This window comes from Leptonychotes weddellii, chromosome 5 (assembly GCF_054177405.1).
Source record: "Leptonychotes weddellii isolate Sample4059 chromosome 5, ASM5417740v2, whole genome shotgun sequence".
Classification (NCBI taxonomy): Eukaryota; Metazoa; Chordata; class Mammalia; order Carnivora; family Phocidae; genus Leptonychotes; species Leptonychotes weddellii.
The window spans coordinates 100,420,359-100,436,403 of record NC_138373.1 but is presented as its reverse complement, the minus strand read 5'-3'; the positions used below and the strand labels follow the sequence as shown (position 1 = coordinate 100,436,403).

The window sequence follows — 16,045 nt, the reverse complement described above, 5'->3', positions numbered from 1 at the left end:
TGTGGGAGAGGGCTGGCAGCTTTCTGGGCAGGTGAGTCAGTCAGCTGGGCGTGGCCTCCTCCAGGCCTCCTTTTAGTAGGGCTTACCTCAGCTGTGGAGGGAACTTGCCCTCCTTTGCCACAGGCCTCCCTTCCTGCTGTGCCGGAGGCTCTGACTGCCCACTCCCCATCCACCCACACCCCATAGGCTCTCCCTCCACCTCCCGCCAGTGTCTTTCATTCTCCGCCCACCTGAGGGGTCTGGGGCCAGTGGGCCTCTCTTGAAGCCCGGAACCCACCCATCCTGGGGTTCTGGTTGCTTTCCCCGCTCTTGTGAAACTCCCCAGTTCTGTGGGCAGAAGCGCTGGCAACAGCGGCGCAGCTGAGCAAGTAGCTACAGGCCAAGGGCCCCAGTGCCCACTCCTGCCGTCAGCACTCGGCAAGCCCCGGCCAGGAGGTCTGTTTGCCCGGCTGCCGTGCCAGGCATCCCTGCTCACAGCCCCGCCCTCCTGGGCAGCTGCCCAGCGCGGTGAGGTGGGCGCCACCCCAGGAGCCCCTGCACCGCCCGACGACGGTGGCCTAGGGTCTCCCCGTCATCAGACACGCGGGCTAGCGGATGGAGGGGGCTGCAAGTGAGGGCTTTGAGGTGTTATCTTTGGGACTTTTAGAGGGCTCAGAAACTTCCCTGGGCAGAACTTTCAAGACTGGACAGGCGGGAGGAGGGGTTGTTTTGCAGAGAACCAAAGACGCAGAGTCTTGCTAAGTTGGTCAGAGTAGATCCGACGCCCGAGTTCCATGCCTCGAAACTTGGATGTGGGAATGCCCGTGTAGAGGGCTCTTTCAGCATCTCCTAGCTTCCGACACTGGGACTGGCCACACGGTGACTCTCGCCCTTCTTCCCCCCACCCCAGGTCTCCGTCAAGATCATGGGCAAATATCTGAGGGAGAAAGACAGGGCTTGACATTTAATGAGCAGCTGCTCTGTGTTACCCATGCATTCAGTTCTCAAAACAGCCATCCTCCAAGGTCGGTGTTGTTGCTCTGCCACCCACATACCCACGCTTTCTGGAGGAAGGAACCACAAAGGACCTTAGAAGAGGTTTTAATGGAGCAAACTGCTTGTTTGATTAATGAGATGACAAAAGCCCAAAGAGTTCAAACAGTTTGCCCAGAGTCCGATCACTTGCTCCTGAGAACCCAGACTCACTAATAAGGCCTGACCATCCCACCTCTCAGATCCCTTTTCCTCCAGTCTCATGCACCTGCCTTTTCAGTAGAAACCCACTTTTCCATCCATATGGTGGGCTCGGAGTCCCCCATGGCAGGAAGCGCCCCCCCCCCCACCCTGTGAACCCCTCGCATCTTTTGCCTTTAGCACCTGGAGGGAGGTTTCTCGGAGGAGCTGCAGGCCCAGCCCTCCCGACATCCCCCTTCCTGCCCCACAGTCATCCTGACGGATGAGGAGGTGCAGCGGAAGCGGGAGATGATCCTGAAGCGGAAGGAGGAGGAAGCCTTGAGGGACAGCCTGCGGCCCAGGCTATCCGAGGAGCAGCAACGCATCATCGCCATTCTGCTGGATGCCCACCACAAGACCTACGACCCCACCTATGCCGACTTCACCCAGTTCCGGGTACGTCCGCTCCCTGGCTGGCTGGGAAGGATGAGCTGCGGAGTGAAGAGCCGCAGCTGGGGCCGGGGCGTGGGAGTGGGGACGGAGGGCTACGGCCAGCCAGACCCAGGGCAGGGGTAGAGGCTGCTCTGGAATGGGGGAGGCCTCCCCCTCCCGCAGGCTTGCCTCGAAGCCACTCCTGTCAGAGATCGGGGACAAGGTAGGAGAGTGGCCCCCAACGTGAGCTTCTGATACTCCATCTCTCCCTTCCAGCCTCCAGCTCGCGCGGATGGGTATGGAGGGAGCCATTCCTCGAGGCCCTCCTCCCTCCACACGCCCAGCATCTCTGGGGACTCCTCTTCTTCCTGCTCAGATAACTACACAGCCCCTCTAGGTGAGTCGATGCATGCCCCCAGTGAGCCCAGCGGTGGGAGAAGACCCCAGAGCTTCCACAGCCCACCTGTCCTTGGCTGTGGATGGGAAGGTAACACTTTCATACTGTGTGCCACACAGTGTCCTCAGAACACCGCCCCCCCCTCCTTGTTTTTACGGAAGAGCGCTAACTAGCTAAAGGGCTCATGCTGGGGAAGAGGCCAGGCTGGGGTCTGGCCGGGCAGGGTCTGTCTGCAGAGTCCCTGCTCTTTCCTCCATGCCAGGCTTCTGCTCCTGCCTTCCTCCCTGTGGGTAACCTGGTTCCTTTAAAGGATATTTTGAGCCTAGGCCTTTTGGGGGGTTCTGTTTTTATTTTTTTTTTCCAGTTCTATTGAGATATAATTGACATAGAACATTGTATTCGTTTCACGTATGCAACATAATAATTTGATACATGTATATATTGCAAAATGATTACCACAATAAGTATAGCCACTAACCATCATCTCTCAGAGTTACAAAGTTTTTAATTTCATTGTGCTGAGAACTTTTAAGATCTACTCTCTTAGCAACTTTCAAATATACAAAAGTGTATCATTAACTACAGTCATCAGAGCCTAGAAGGTGACATCTGGAGTGGAGGGAGAACATGTAGGTCCCATTGCAGCCTACTTTCGCCCCACCCTGAGCTCTGGGGGATCACCACAGCACCGGAGAACTCGTCATCTCCAGCTCATCCTTGCTTTCCTTCTTATGGTCCTTTTCCACCTTCTTCTTTTTTTTTTTTTTTTAAAGATTTTATTTATTTTTTTGACAGAGAGAGACATAGCGAGAGCAGGAACACAAGCAGGGGGAGTGGGAGAGGGAGAAGCAGGCTTCCCGCAGAGCAGGGAGCCCGATGTGGGACTCGATCCCAGGACCCTGGGATCATGACCTGAGCCGAAGGCAGACGCTTAATGACTGAGCCACCCAGGCGCCCTTCCACCTTCTTCTTCATCTTCCTGTTCCATCCTCCCCCTCCCCCTGTCCTTCATTTCTCTGCCTCTCACCCAGCCCTGCTGCCCTCTGCGTGGATCCAGCAGGATGGGAAAACCCCTTCCCTCTGGGGAACTAGAACCCTCAGATACGGTACTTCTGTACTTACTGATGGATCTGGGCCCAGATCCCCAAGAGGTGGGAGGGGTCTCCGTGTCAGCTGGACAAGGATGGCAGTGGAGCCAGACATGGTGTCTACCCACCCAGGAGTGACAGGAGGGAGGTGGTCAGGGACTAAAGAGAAGCAATGAACATTGCAGAGATTGACCCTTTGAGCCCCTCGCCTTATAGGGATTCTTCCCAAGTGTTAATTTTCTTTTTTTTTTTTTAAGATTTTATTTTTTTATTTATTCATTTGAGAGAGAGAGAGAGCAAGCAAGAGCATGAGCGGGGGGCAGGGGCAGAGGGAGAAGCAGGCTCCCTGTTCAGCAGGGAGCCCGATGCGGGACTCGATCCCAGGACCCTGGGATTATGACCTGAGCCAAAGGCAGACGCTTAACTGACTGAGCCACCCAGGTGCCCCCCAAGTGTTAATTTTCTCTCCTTACTTTGTTGCTCTTTCCAATTGGTGGGGTATTTATTTGCATCGATGAGGATCAGTCTGCATGTTACACATTTAGCTTTTAATAATTCCGTATTATTTAATAGTTTTGATACCCTCAGAGGTTAATTGATATGAGGTGCTCAGCCCCACCAATGTTAAGTTCAATATAGCATATATTGATTTAAAGGAACACCTGGCTGGCTCAGTTGACATAGCATGCAGTTCTTGATCTCAGGGTCATGAATTCGAGCCCCACGTTGGGCATAGAAATTACTTAATTTAATTAATAAATAAATAAATAAATAAGATTCAAACTAGTTAACATTTTTAATTTAAAAATATTTTTTAAAGATTTTATTTATTTATTTGACACAAAGAGAGAGAGACAGCTAGAGAGGGAACACAAGCAGGGGGAGTGGGAGAGGGAGAAGCAGGCTCCTGGCTAAGCAGGGAGCCTTATGCAGGGCTTGATCCCAGGACTCTAGGATCATGACTTGAGCTGAAGGCAGACGCTTAATGACTGAGCCACCCAGGCATCCCTTTAATTTAAAAATATTAAGCAAAGGTAATACATGTTTACTGTGGGCATTCAGAAAATATAAGCTAAATAATATATATAAAATAAATATGTATTTTTATATATGTAAAATCTTTAAACCTACTACCCAAAGGTAATCACTGTTAACACTGTGATGTATCTCTTTCCCATCTCTTTTTTTTCTTTAAGTGCGTATGTATATTTCCAAGTGGAATTACGCTATACACAATCTGGTAACTTGCTTTTTTCTTTTAACAGTACATCATATCATATTTTCATGTCATCAATATGCTTATGGAATATATGCTTAAAGGCTGGTTAGTATTCTGGGGTATGAATGTACAATAACATATCTAATCTAGATTGTGTTCCAGCTTTTCATTAAGATAACAGTAGGCTTGTGGCTAAATATTTGCCCTTATTCCAGATTTTTTTCCTTAATGATGAATTTATGGAAGTGGGGTTACTGGTCAAAGAATATTCATCATCATAGGCTTCTGATGCCTACTGTCAAATAGCTCTCCAAATTACTTGCACAAATTTATGCTTCCTTTAGTACCCCATGGCACAAGGGTTGCCTAATTCCTTGACACTGGCATCCACATTTAAACATATTTGTTTCTAGTTTATAGGTGAAAAGCCTAGATGTTCTACTCTGTGGTTCTTTGATCACTAGTGTGGTTGAACATTGTTTTCCATAAGTTCATTGATTCCAAATTCATCTTTGATTTGAGGTCATTAGAAACAGGGGGTCTATAAAATCATGGCTCCAGGAAATCTCATTTCTTGGAGTATCTCTGATCTTTGATTGTACTGCCTTGCTCTGCTTGAAAGAAAAGCCAGGGGGAGTCCTAGAGGAAAGGCTGGGCTGAAGAGTGACCTTGGAGAGAGCCCGTCACTATGGCATTCCTGGCCAGCCCTGCGGCAAGGGCATGGGAGGTCCTCACAGGGCCAAGCAGGAAGGCATCTGGCTCAAGTATCCTTAAGTAGCTCTTTCTCTCTCCTCATCCTTCCCCAGATGTGATAGAGCCAACCAGCTTCTCCAATCTGGATCTGAGGGAAGAAGACTCAGATGACTCTTCTCTGACCCTGGACCTATCCCAGCTCTCCATGCTGCCCCACCTGGCTGACCTGGTCAGTTACAGCATCCAAAAGGTCATCGGCTTTGCCAAGATGATTCCAGGGTTCAGGTAAGAAGAGTCAGACTCCTAGACTGAGCTAGAAGAAGGCCTGGAGGTCACCAATCCACTGCTTCCCAAAATAGAGACCCAGACCCTACCTGAGGCCTCCTAGGTCAGAATCTCTGGGAAGTACAACCCATCTACATTACCCAGCAGGCCTGCGCTAGAAGAGAAATCCGTCCCCCTCCACACACACAGTTTCTGGATGACAGAACAGAAGCCCAGAGAGGTTCAGTGGCCAGCCAGGATTGTTTTCTAGTGCTGGAGCCAGGATGTGCGAGAGCCAAGGTCTAGAATTCCAAGTTCACTGCCGTGTGCACTCCAGCGGGCTTGGGTCTAATCCTCATGTTAACCCTTTAAATTAAACCTCCATTAACCCTCCACACCCTAATCTGAAACCAAAATGAAGTGATAGAGAGGAGAAAGGGTTGCGCAAGTGGACTTGTGAAATAATTTAGGGATCCCAGAGGGAGACAGGTTCCCTGGAACACATAACCTGGGCCTCCATCACCCAAATTTCTGTGAAAAGGCATTTTCCTAACCATACTGAGACCTTTGCCAAAACATATACGTGTAAGGAGTTCTACTGGAGTAAAGATCGTCTGTTATAGAGTCATTGATGCAAATTTCATTCAACTGTTTTCTTGTTTTGGTAATAACGGCTCATATGCTTCTATTTACATAGCCGTGCAGCATTAAATATTCTTAAAGTAAGAGAGTGTAGATGCTTTTAGTAGAATGTCGGGAGGTAGTTATATCGATATTGACACATTATTTATATCATTTGGAGCCTTGCCATGCAATACATATACAATGCGGTTGAGAAAGAGAAAGAAAGAAATCACTAGCAATTACTGTTGGCCTCAGGTCAAGGAGCAGTATTTGCAGTTGCCAGCAGAAGGGGCTTCTGAGTGCTTTCCAGATGCCAATGCTCAGATTTAGTGCTGCAATTCTGGGAGCCCCAAATTATTTGACCTTGGCTAGCTCTGAATGGGAACTAATGTGATGTGCTAGTTATTGTTTCGTGAATCTCTCTGCCGTGCAAGGAAGCCATCGGTCACGGTCTCAATGACCTCACTGACAGCTACATGGTGATAATTCAGAGCGCCCAGCCCAGTTCTTCCCAGTTTGTGTCTGCCCTGAGATAGCTGGCTCTGTGTGATCTTATGCCCCTCAGCAGCTCAGAGACCGGGGGCTCTCCTGTGCTCTTCCACGGGAATTCGTGTGAAAATCGTAAAGAAGAGAAAACATCAAACTCGCTTACTGCATCGAGACTCCCTTGAGATGCCCCGGCCGCACCACACATTTTGGTTGCGGAAGGAGCCCAGGCCACTGTGGCATCCAGCAGGAGTGTCACCTGTGAGTGCTGTGTCGCGCTGGGCCTGGAACTTACCCTCCAGAGCCTTTCCTTGGAGCTGACAACACATTCCGCTTAGCCCAAGTTCCAGCTCCCTCCCACACTCTTCAAGTTAGCGTTTGCAAACTCGGGCTGTTCCAAAGTCTTGTTTGGTGTAAATAGCTAGAAACAAAAACACCTCACGGTGCTGAAGGATGCGCAGGAGCACCCGGCTTCTGTCCCAGCTCCAGAGAGCAGTCCTCACCTGTGAAGGGTTCGTCTTTCCTAGCCTGGTGGGGAGCTGGGGCACAGGGCCCCTGAAGCTCCGTCCAGATGCTCGGGTTTGCTGATTCTAAGTGGTGGCTGGGATGGCACACATGGCAAAACTGTCCTTAAAAAAGGACATTTATTTAACCAGATGACCTCAACGCAGCACCCTGTAGTGAGTAAAGCAAAATCCCATTTTTCTCCCATGCCCTTGGTTACCCTTGCCCCATATTCTCTGACACAAGTAGCATGAGCCCGCCCTTAATGTCTCTCTCCAAGGATGAGTTGTAGTCTGCCCCCTTCCTCCCATACCCAGCCTCATTTTCCCCGGTTCCCCAGTCTAGCCGCGCAGCCATGGCCCAAGTAAGTTATATAGGAACAGACACTGAATTGATCCAGCTACTGATTCCAGATCGGTTACATTGATCCTGCACGTGCTTGGGTTGGCTTCTCTCTCTTCAGAGTGACTTAGGAAATCTCAGAATGGAAGGTGTCCCAGTAAAAAGGGAGCAGGCCTGGCCAAGAGCTCTGTGGGTGGGGGGCCACTGATGGGGATACTCTCTGTGACTGGACAGAGGTGACACCAAGCCTGGACAGAGGCCAGAGCCCCGGCTCTGGTGGGCCCCAGGTGGGGCCAGCCCCACAGCTCTCCAGCTCTGCTGGTTTCTGTGTTTAGGGGTTCTGTTTTTCCTAGAAGTGAGAGAACAGTGGCTATGTCCCTGGTGGCTTTGATCCTGCTGCCTGTAGGCAAGGGTGGAGGGTGTGGGGAGGGCAGGATGAGACTTCTGTGTGGGTGAGTGCGGGGCGGCGGCGGGGGGGGGGCGGGGGCGGTTGGAGGGGGCAGGCTGAGACTCCAGTGCAGGCACGGGACCAAAGTGGGGCAGGACTGAATAGGCCGTGCTGGGTGTGAACTGCACTGTGGTGTGCCTTGGCCCTGCTCCTGCTTCCCACCTCCCCTCGTCAGCCTCTCCCTCTGCACCCCACAAATCTCCCGCCCTCAGCGCTTCACCTGGAGGTGGGGTGCCTGGGTTGAGCATCTGCTTTCAGCTCAGGTCATGGTCCCAAGGTCCTGGGATCGAGCCCCACATCGGGCTCCCTGCTCAGAGAGGGGTAAGACGGACCAGGCCAAACCAACCAAAGCCCAGCCCTCTGGGAGAAAGACCTTTGACCTCACTGTCATTTCTATTCCCAGGGGCTCCTTCCTGGGTCAGAGGCCTGAGGCCATAGCGTGTTTCCCTCCACCCATGTCCTCTCCTCTGTCTTCACTTGCTCATTTATGTAACAAATAGCTTTTTTCCATAAACTGTGAAGGATACAAGTTGACTAGGACACAGTTTCTGACCTCCAGGGCTCAGTGTCTGATGGAAGAGATAGACATGAGACAATTGCGGTGAAGAGATAAGAACCAAGAGAGGTCTGCTGGAGGTACTGTGGGAATGCAGGAGAGGAGGGGCTGGGCTCTGCCTGGGGGCGGGGACAACCAGACAGCCGCTTGTCTCCAGAGCACCCCCCAGGTGCCCAGAAGCAGCCGGCTACCGGTATGGAAACTAATCAGGGGATATAGATACTACACAGGTCCGGCGAGGAGGCATAGAGCCTGACCTGGTGCCTGTCAGCAGGAAAGAGCTCTCTTACCGGTTTCCCCTTCATTTCCACCTGTCCCCCACCTGCCACCATCCCCTCTTCTGGCTGTGACTTGCACTTAGAAAATCCCTGGGTTTCTGGCCATAATCTGAGGTCATTCTAGGTTTGCTTTCATAGGAGCCACGTGCCTGGATCACAATAAGAGAGGTGCCCCTGAAATCTCTCTGGCAAGTTCACTTCCGGCCATCCACTTCAAATGGGGCATTGAACAAAAGGTTATGTACAAAGAAATGCCTCACAGAATTACTTATAATGGCAAAAGTTAGAAGCAACCAAAATGTCCCGAGATAGGTAGATGGGAGACTGATTAAATAACTTATAGTATGTTGATAAGATGTAATTTTATGCAACTCGCTATGGACTGGGCCAAAGAATTGCTCATGATGTAGGAAGTGGGACACAGAATTACCATGAACTCAAGTATGTTTGAAAAAGAGAGATTTGCGGCTCATCTGGGGTGGCTCAGTCGGTTGGGCATCCGACTCGGTTTCTGCTCAGGTCATGATCTCGTGGGTCCTGAGATTGAGCCCCAAGACAGGCTCCACACTCAGCAGGGGGTCTGCTTGAGGATTCTCTTCTGTCCACAGGTGTGCACTCTCTTTCTCTCTCTCTCTCTCTCTCACAAATAAGTAAATTTAAAAGAGAGAGAGAGAGAGAGAGAGAGATTTGCATTTAAAAAAAGATAGGAAGGAAATAGACCAAAATGGTCATTGTGTTTATGAACAATTTTTATTTGCTTTTATATTTTTTCTGTGTTTTGCAAAGATTTCATAATGAGTATCTTTTATTGTATAATGAGTTAAAACTAAAATGAGGCATTAGTTTTTATTTTTAAAATGTGTACTGAGCATCAAGAGAAAAGTGGCAAGGGTGGTGAGATGTCTAGGCACCATGTCATCAGGGCTGTCTGTCCTGGAGAAGAGGCAGGGGCTCATGGTAACTTTCTTTAAATGGTTAAAAGATGCCCCATGGCTAATGGAGAAGTCTAGTTCTGTGTTCCTTGAGAGGACAGAATGACAAGCAGTGGATGAGTGTGTCATCCTGTGGGTGTAGCTCAATAGAAGAAGCTATTAACCCAGGAGTTAACAACCTCATGGCTAGATCCAGAGACCTCAAGTATCCTGGCCCCAGAAATATCCTGCATCTGTAGGGAATGCTGAAGAAGGAAATGGATCACATAGCTTCTAAGGGGGGCCTTCCAACTCGAGCGCTTTGAGATTGTTTTCAGTGTAGACCCTTTGCGGCCCTCCTAGCCATCATCTATCACCTGCTGATACAGAACTCTCCGTCTGTCAACATCTGCCTCCCACCTCTCCATGTACCGAAGTACAGCCATGGGAGAGGGCAGCAGCCTTTCCATGAGCTATCCAGGTGGAAATGTAGTCAGGAAGAGAAAAGGAGAGAAAACTGGAAGCAAGTTGATCTGTGGGTGCTGCTTTTTCCTTGTCATTGTTCAGGCAAGCCCAGCTCATGACTCAGAATAGTGGAACTAGTCATTGGCCTCTTGACTCATCAGCACATATTTATTGACCTTGTTGTGCTCAGGGCTCAATAATCATTGTGCGGGCAACACTGAGGGAATTGGGAAGTGGTGCTGGCCCTCAAGGAGCTTGCCTGTTCAAAGCCACAGACAAGCACGTTAAGAGCAGAGCTGAAGGGGGAAGGGCAAAGTAGGAGTGCAAGCTGCAGGCTGTGAAGAAATGGTTCTAATCCTACAGAAGGTAATGGGGGGGGGGTCTCCGAGGGAGACCTCACCAGGTTCAGAGTCAGGAAGATGAGGTGGAGCAGTAGAAGCAAGGCATTCTTGGCTGAAGCTGTCACATGCCCAAAGGCAAACTGGTGTAAGAACACACGACACTGTGGAGTAGTGTGAAGTTGCGAGAATGGAGGGTTGGTGGAGTTTGTGAAGGGAAGTGGGCTGGAAAGACAGGTTGGAGCTAAGGGATGGAGCATGGGCTTGATGCTGAGTGGGTTGAGAGTCAGGAAAGTGGTTCTGAGCACAGGCAATATCTCCCTGGAGGAGCCGTAAGCACCATGGAGGAGGCACCCGAGAGAGACTTGGTTCCAGAGTTCTAATAAGAGGCAACTGAAAAAGATGATGGAGCTCTGAACCAGAACAGTCCTGATGGTAGTGGAAAGGAGGTCAAGGGCTCAAGAGATGTCCTGGAGACAGAGTTGGCTGAGCTTTACTTCTGGGAAGGACCAGAGGACAGGAAAGGGAGAAAAAGAAGGCATGAGAGGTGTAGAAGATGACTGTGGCCATACCCTTGCTGACCTCCGCGTTCATGCTCTAACCCTGAGAGCTCCCCCAGGCTCTTCTTCCTTCCCCTAATAGCTCTGGCCACTTAGGCCTGGGGACCCTGGTAAGTCCCTGGGTTTTCCCTGCCTTCGTAATTGAGCTCATTTACTTCCAGCCTTGGTGCACAATCACAGTCTTGAGATGTTCTCCCTCAGGGAAACAGTTTTTTTCCTTTCCGATCAGACCACCAGCTCTTCAGTGAAGGACCCAGGGCACATGCTGGTCACCTGGCAGGCGCCTGTCAAAATGCTACAGTGATTTGCGTGACTTGAAATTCTTGACCAGTAACCTGGCTCCTCCCTGCCTTCCCTGGCAGAGACCTCACTTCTGATGACCAGATTGTGCTGCTGAAGTCAAGTGCCATCGAGGTCATCATGTTGCGCTCCAACCAGTCCTTCATCATGGACGACATGTCCTGGACCTGTGGCAGCGAGGACTACAAGTACCGCGTCAGTGATGTGGCCAAAGGTACCTTCAGGCCCCACCTCCACCCCATCCTCTGCTCCTAGACTCTGGCTCCGCCCTTCCTGCGGTCATGGGCCCCGATCAGGTGCATCGGAGGGGGCTAGGCAGCAACAGGGTGAGAAGGGTGAGAGGCAGGCCCAGTCAGGGTTGGAGGTGGGGTGGGGTGGTTTGGGTAGGCAGCTCCTCAGTTCTGCGCACAGCATCTGGCCATCTGTCTCATAGCTGGACACAGCCTGGAGCTGATTGAGCCCCTCATCAAGTTCCAGGTGGGGCTGAAGAAGCTGAACTTGCACGAGGAGGAGCATGTCCTACTCATGGCCATCTGCATTGTCTCCCCAGGTATGGGGCCTAGCAGTGGGGACCTGGGAAGGGGGAACATGAAGCACTAAGCCCAGCTGAAGGCCAGCAGGGCAGTCTGGAGGGAGGAGGGAGCAAAAGGAAAGAGAGACAAGGAAATACCCACTTTGCTGGGTTTGCACAGCCCATATGATATGTGTATGTTGAGAGGTCCTTCACTGCCTTTGGCCCTGAGACCATAGGTGATTCATAGGTAGGACTCTGAGGAACCAGATAAATGGGGTTTCTCGGGCCATAGACAGGTCTGGATGTCCCCAGTATTCAGGTTCTGCTCTTGTATGAACTGGACTGAACTTTGCTGACACTTGAGATCACCTGTGGGGTAGGGTAGAAAAACTTGGGGCTTACAGACACTTCTGCCTCGGAAGCTTACCCGACGGATTTTGGAGGCAGTGTGCTGTGACCCTGAGCTCTTCTGTCTGTTGGGGTGGGAAGAGAGAGAGAGAGGCTCAGAAGGAGGTTATTGTGATCTTGGGGATGTTATATTAGTGATGAGGCCTAAGGGGGGGCAGCCCTGCCTCTACCTATGTTGAGGGAACAAACAAACGGCCTCTGATCAGGGTTGAGCTGAGGACCCACGGAAGGAACGTGGGCTCCCTTCCCCCTGCCCAGCCAGCATTCACTCATTCCTTCCTTCCTACACTCAGCAATGATTTATTGAGCACCTACTAGGTATCAGGCACTGTGCTGGGCATTGGGATTTAGCAGCAAACAGGACACAGACTTCTCTTCCATGAACTGTAGGAGGAGACATTAAACAATTACTATTTAATGACTGATTTTAATGTGATGAAAGTTTTAAAAATAAGTGTCTGATACTATAGCAGGGTATAATAGAAGGAGAGAACCTGAGGCAGTCTGGGGAATGGAGGTAGGGGGTCATCGGGAATGGCCCTTTTGAGGAAGATCTTTTAAGCTGTTACCTGAAGGATCAGTAAGAAGCAAAGACACAAGAGCTAAGTTCCAGACAGAGGGAACACAAATGTGAAGAGTGGAGGCCAGAGAGCACGGCACATCAGTTTACTCATGGAAACATGGAGCCTAGAGATGGAGGGAGAGAGTTGAGCTGGAGACAGGGCCGGATGGGACCTAGGACACTTGATCTGAAATGCAAGGGGAAAGGGTTGAGAGGCTTTAGGGGGGACTGTGGTGTCACAGGTCAGCAGCCATACAGGGGTGACCTAGGAGGATGCTGAGGTTGGGTGTCTGTCTGGGCATAGGGGTCCTGGGGAGATGGACTATTAAGGGACCCGGCTCAGAGCTCTTGTGCCTTCTCCTCCCGTCTCCCTGTGCGCCCAGACCGTCCCGGGGTGCAGGATGCTGCCCTGGTTGAGGCCATCCAGGACCGCCTGTCCAACACACTGCAGACCTACATCCGCTGCCGCCACCCGCCCCCGGGCAGCCACCTGCTCTACGCCAAGATGATCCAGAAGCTGGCTGACCTGCGTAGCCTCAATGAGGAGCACTCCAAGCAGTACCGCTGCCTCTCCTTCCAGCCCGAGTGCAGCATGAAGCTCACACCCCTCGTGCTGGAGGTGTTTGGCAATGAGATTTCCTGACTAGGCCAGCCTGCCCGGGCCCCTGGGCAGGGCTGCTCCTCGGGGGCCTTGTGCCCTGGCCTGGGGCCCGCTGCTGCTCCACAGGCCTCCCCGCCCTCTCCGGAGCCCAGCCCCTCCTCCCGCACCTCCCCTCCCCAGCCAGCCCACCGGGTCTCCTGCGCGACCTAACAGCAGGTCTCCCCTTCCTGCTGGCCACAGGCTGCCCGCGTCCCTTGAGACCTCAGTCATGAGGAGTTGCTGTTTATTTGGCCAAGAAACTCAAGTGGGGGCAGAGGGCAGATGGTGAAGGTGGGGCCTCACCCAGGGATGGCCCTACGGCTCCAAAAGTGGCCCCTGGTTGCTGCTGAGGGAACAGTGAGGCACGAGAAACGCGCCCATTCCTCAGGGACAGAGATACCCACACCTCCCCACCACGCCCGGCCCGGACGCCCAGAGCCGAGTGGGCTCTCCTTCCCGCTGCCCCACCCACGGTGAATAACTCGCCACAACCCCCTCCCCTCGCCCCCCATCCCATCCTGCTGCCAGTCTGTGCTGTTTCGTGCCACGATGGGGCCCTCTCCCTTTGCCTTCCCAGCCCTGGCCTGTCTAGGACACTCACTGCCAAGGATGACCAAACACAAGGTGACAAAGGTCACACCTCCCCCCTCACCCACCTCTGCTGGCCAAAGGGCACTCGCCTAACACATCAGTGCCCACCTTCATCCCATTGCTATGGTGACATTCTTCCCGAAGTAGCGATGGTCAGGCGGGCTTTCACCCCACGGCAGGGACCACTAGCCCAGAACCCACCCGCCGAGAGGCCCAAGGAGGGAGGAGAGCAGGGCCCAGGAAGTGGGGGACGGGCAGACCCGGTCTCACAGGAGAGTGGTAGATGGTGGCCACAGCTGTCCCTGTCTCCAAGCCCATGGCTCCTTGACCTGGATCTGAGAGGTTGGTGGAAGCCAGAGCTCCCCTTCCAACAATCTACATGGCAAGACGGAATTGCCCCCAGGTTGCAGAGAAATGCCCAGCAGCATCCTCATCCTCACCCTGCCAGTCCCTTACCTCCCACTCAGGAGAGAGAGAACCAGTGGCCGTGGGTGCTGGAGGGGCCTCACCCTGGGACAGTGGAGGGTGACCCTGAGATGGGTGCACTCTCCCAAATCCCCCACGGCCTGGAGAAGCAGTGCCCCTCTGCTCACCCGCAGTGCCACTTTTCCACCTAGCAAGGTGGGATGGAAGAGAAGAACCTCAGACCCCAACAGCCCAGGCCCTGGCCTCCCGGGGGGCCCATCTAGGTATAGTTCCAAGACTGCCGTCCCCCAGGGACCCAGGAGCTAGTGCTCCAACACCTCGCTGTGGGTGGAGGGAGAGCAGGCTGGCCTCGCATGGCTAGGCCAGGGGAGCATCCAGGGACGGAGTCATGTGGGGCTGGTTCGCTTCTTAGTCTCACTCCAGCACCCCAAATTCAGAAGGGGTGGGGGGTACTTAACTGCCAACTCCATTTTCCCTTCCATAGTCGGTCCAACCCGGGAGGTGGGAACTCTCACTCTGTTTCCCCTGGGGTGGGGTCCTCCGGTGAGTGAGTTGTAGGTGTGTGGGGCCACTGCGGAGGGGCTACCTCCAGGAGTCAGAGAGCGTCCCTCAGATGGTTGCTTGAGTTTGGGGAACGCGGCTCATTCGGTGTCTCACTGGGGAGGAGCTCCTGTCGGTCGGATGCTGCCTCCACCTTCCCTCGCTGTCCTCTGAGGACCCCGGGAGCAGCGAGCCTTCCTCTGTGAGCGCTGTCCGCGTCCCCTGGGCCCGGTGTTTCTGCTGGTGGAGAAACCTCTGACAGCCCCGTTTCTCATGGTACAGTACCTTCGATATGGCCAAGGTTGACATTTATCAGCTAGGAGTTGTTTTCAGAATCAGACTACATTTTTTTTTTTACCACATTCTAATGTAGCCTGCAGGTAGTAGGCACCACTGATGAGGAGATATTTATGGGGGGGGAACTTACATTGTAAAAAAATTCTATACATCAGCTATCGTTATTGTCCTTGCTGTTATTTCACGAATTAGGGAGAGGCCCTTCTTGGATTTTAGCTGCAGAAGACACTGGTCTAGCATGCTAGTCAGTGGGGGAAAAAAGGCTTAAAAATCGCTACACTAGTTAACTTCCTTGCTAAAGAAAACCTGACCCTTGGCGGAGGGTGGGGTCCCCCGAGCTCAGACAGCTAGTTAGAAAGAGCTCCAGGGATGGGCCTGGTCTATGGACTCCCCGCCCAGTGCTCTATTCACTACACCACACTTGTGCTCAGACCCCATTTCCCGCCCCCCACCCTCCGAAGGCTGCCCTAGTCCCGTAGGGGAAGGTCTAGATTTTAGACAGCAAATCTAGATCCTGGACCCCTGTGTTCCTTCCCTGAGTTGTCACCCTGCTGACCCATCAGGAGGAGGAGGAGGGACACCTCAGCCTGTGTCTCAATGTGAATCAGAACCCCCTGCCCCAGTATGGCCCTGGCCAGACGGGGTCTCTGCCTCAGCTCTGTATAATGTTGTTGTCTTATCAATAAAGTGCATTTGTCTTTGTAATGTTTCCACCTTCCCAGTTCTCCCTCTGGCCCTGCCTTCTCCAGGGCACCCCACTGGACACCCTGGAAACACCAGCTCCTCAGCCCTGGGGCCCACAACACCAGCTCACTACCGAAGGGCAGTCTAGGAGTGGGGGAGAAGACAGGAGGAAAAGTGAGGTTTCCCAGGACCGGAGTGGGAGAAAATATTATCATCTCTTCTATTTTAGAATGAGAGAATGAAGGTAGACATTTATAAGTCTAAAATGTTTAAAGCATATTATTGGAAATGCTGGGAAGTGCACACCTAGATGCCAAAGACGCAAG

The 16,045-nt window shown here is 52.3% G+C and overlaps 1 protein-coding gene across 1 annotated transcript in view; it reads left to right on the top strand.

Annotated features, from left to right (window-relative positions):
- The window catches only part of VDR (vitamin D receptor), a 56,216-nt gene extending 40,476 nt beyond the window's left edge, over positions 1 to 15,740 (top strand). Inside the window, exons 4-9 of the mRNA XM_081821554.1 lie at positions 1,424 to 1,608; positions 1,861 to 1,981; positions 5,095 to 5,266; positions 11,120 to 11,271; positions 11,491 to 11,607; positions 12,925 to 15,740. Of these exons, the coding sequence (XP_081677680.1) occupies positions 1,424 to 1,608; positions 1,861 to 1,981; positions 5,095 to 5,266; positions 11,120 to 11,271; positions 11,491 to 11,607; positions 12,925 to 13,184 (1,007 nt within the window). The 3' untranslated portion in view covers positions 13,185 to 15,740. The remainder of the gene's footprint in view (positions 1 to 1,423; positions 1,609 to 1,860; positions 1,982 to 5,094; positions 5,267 to 11,119; positions 11,272 to 11,490; positions 11,608 to 12,924) is intronic.
- The last annotated feature ends 305 nt before the right edge of the window (positions 15,741 to 16,045 follow it).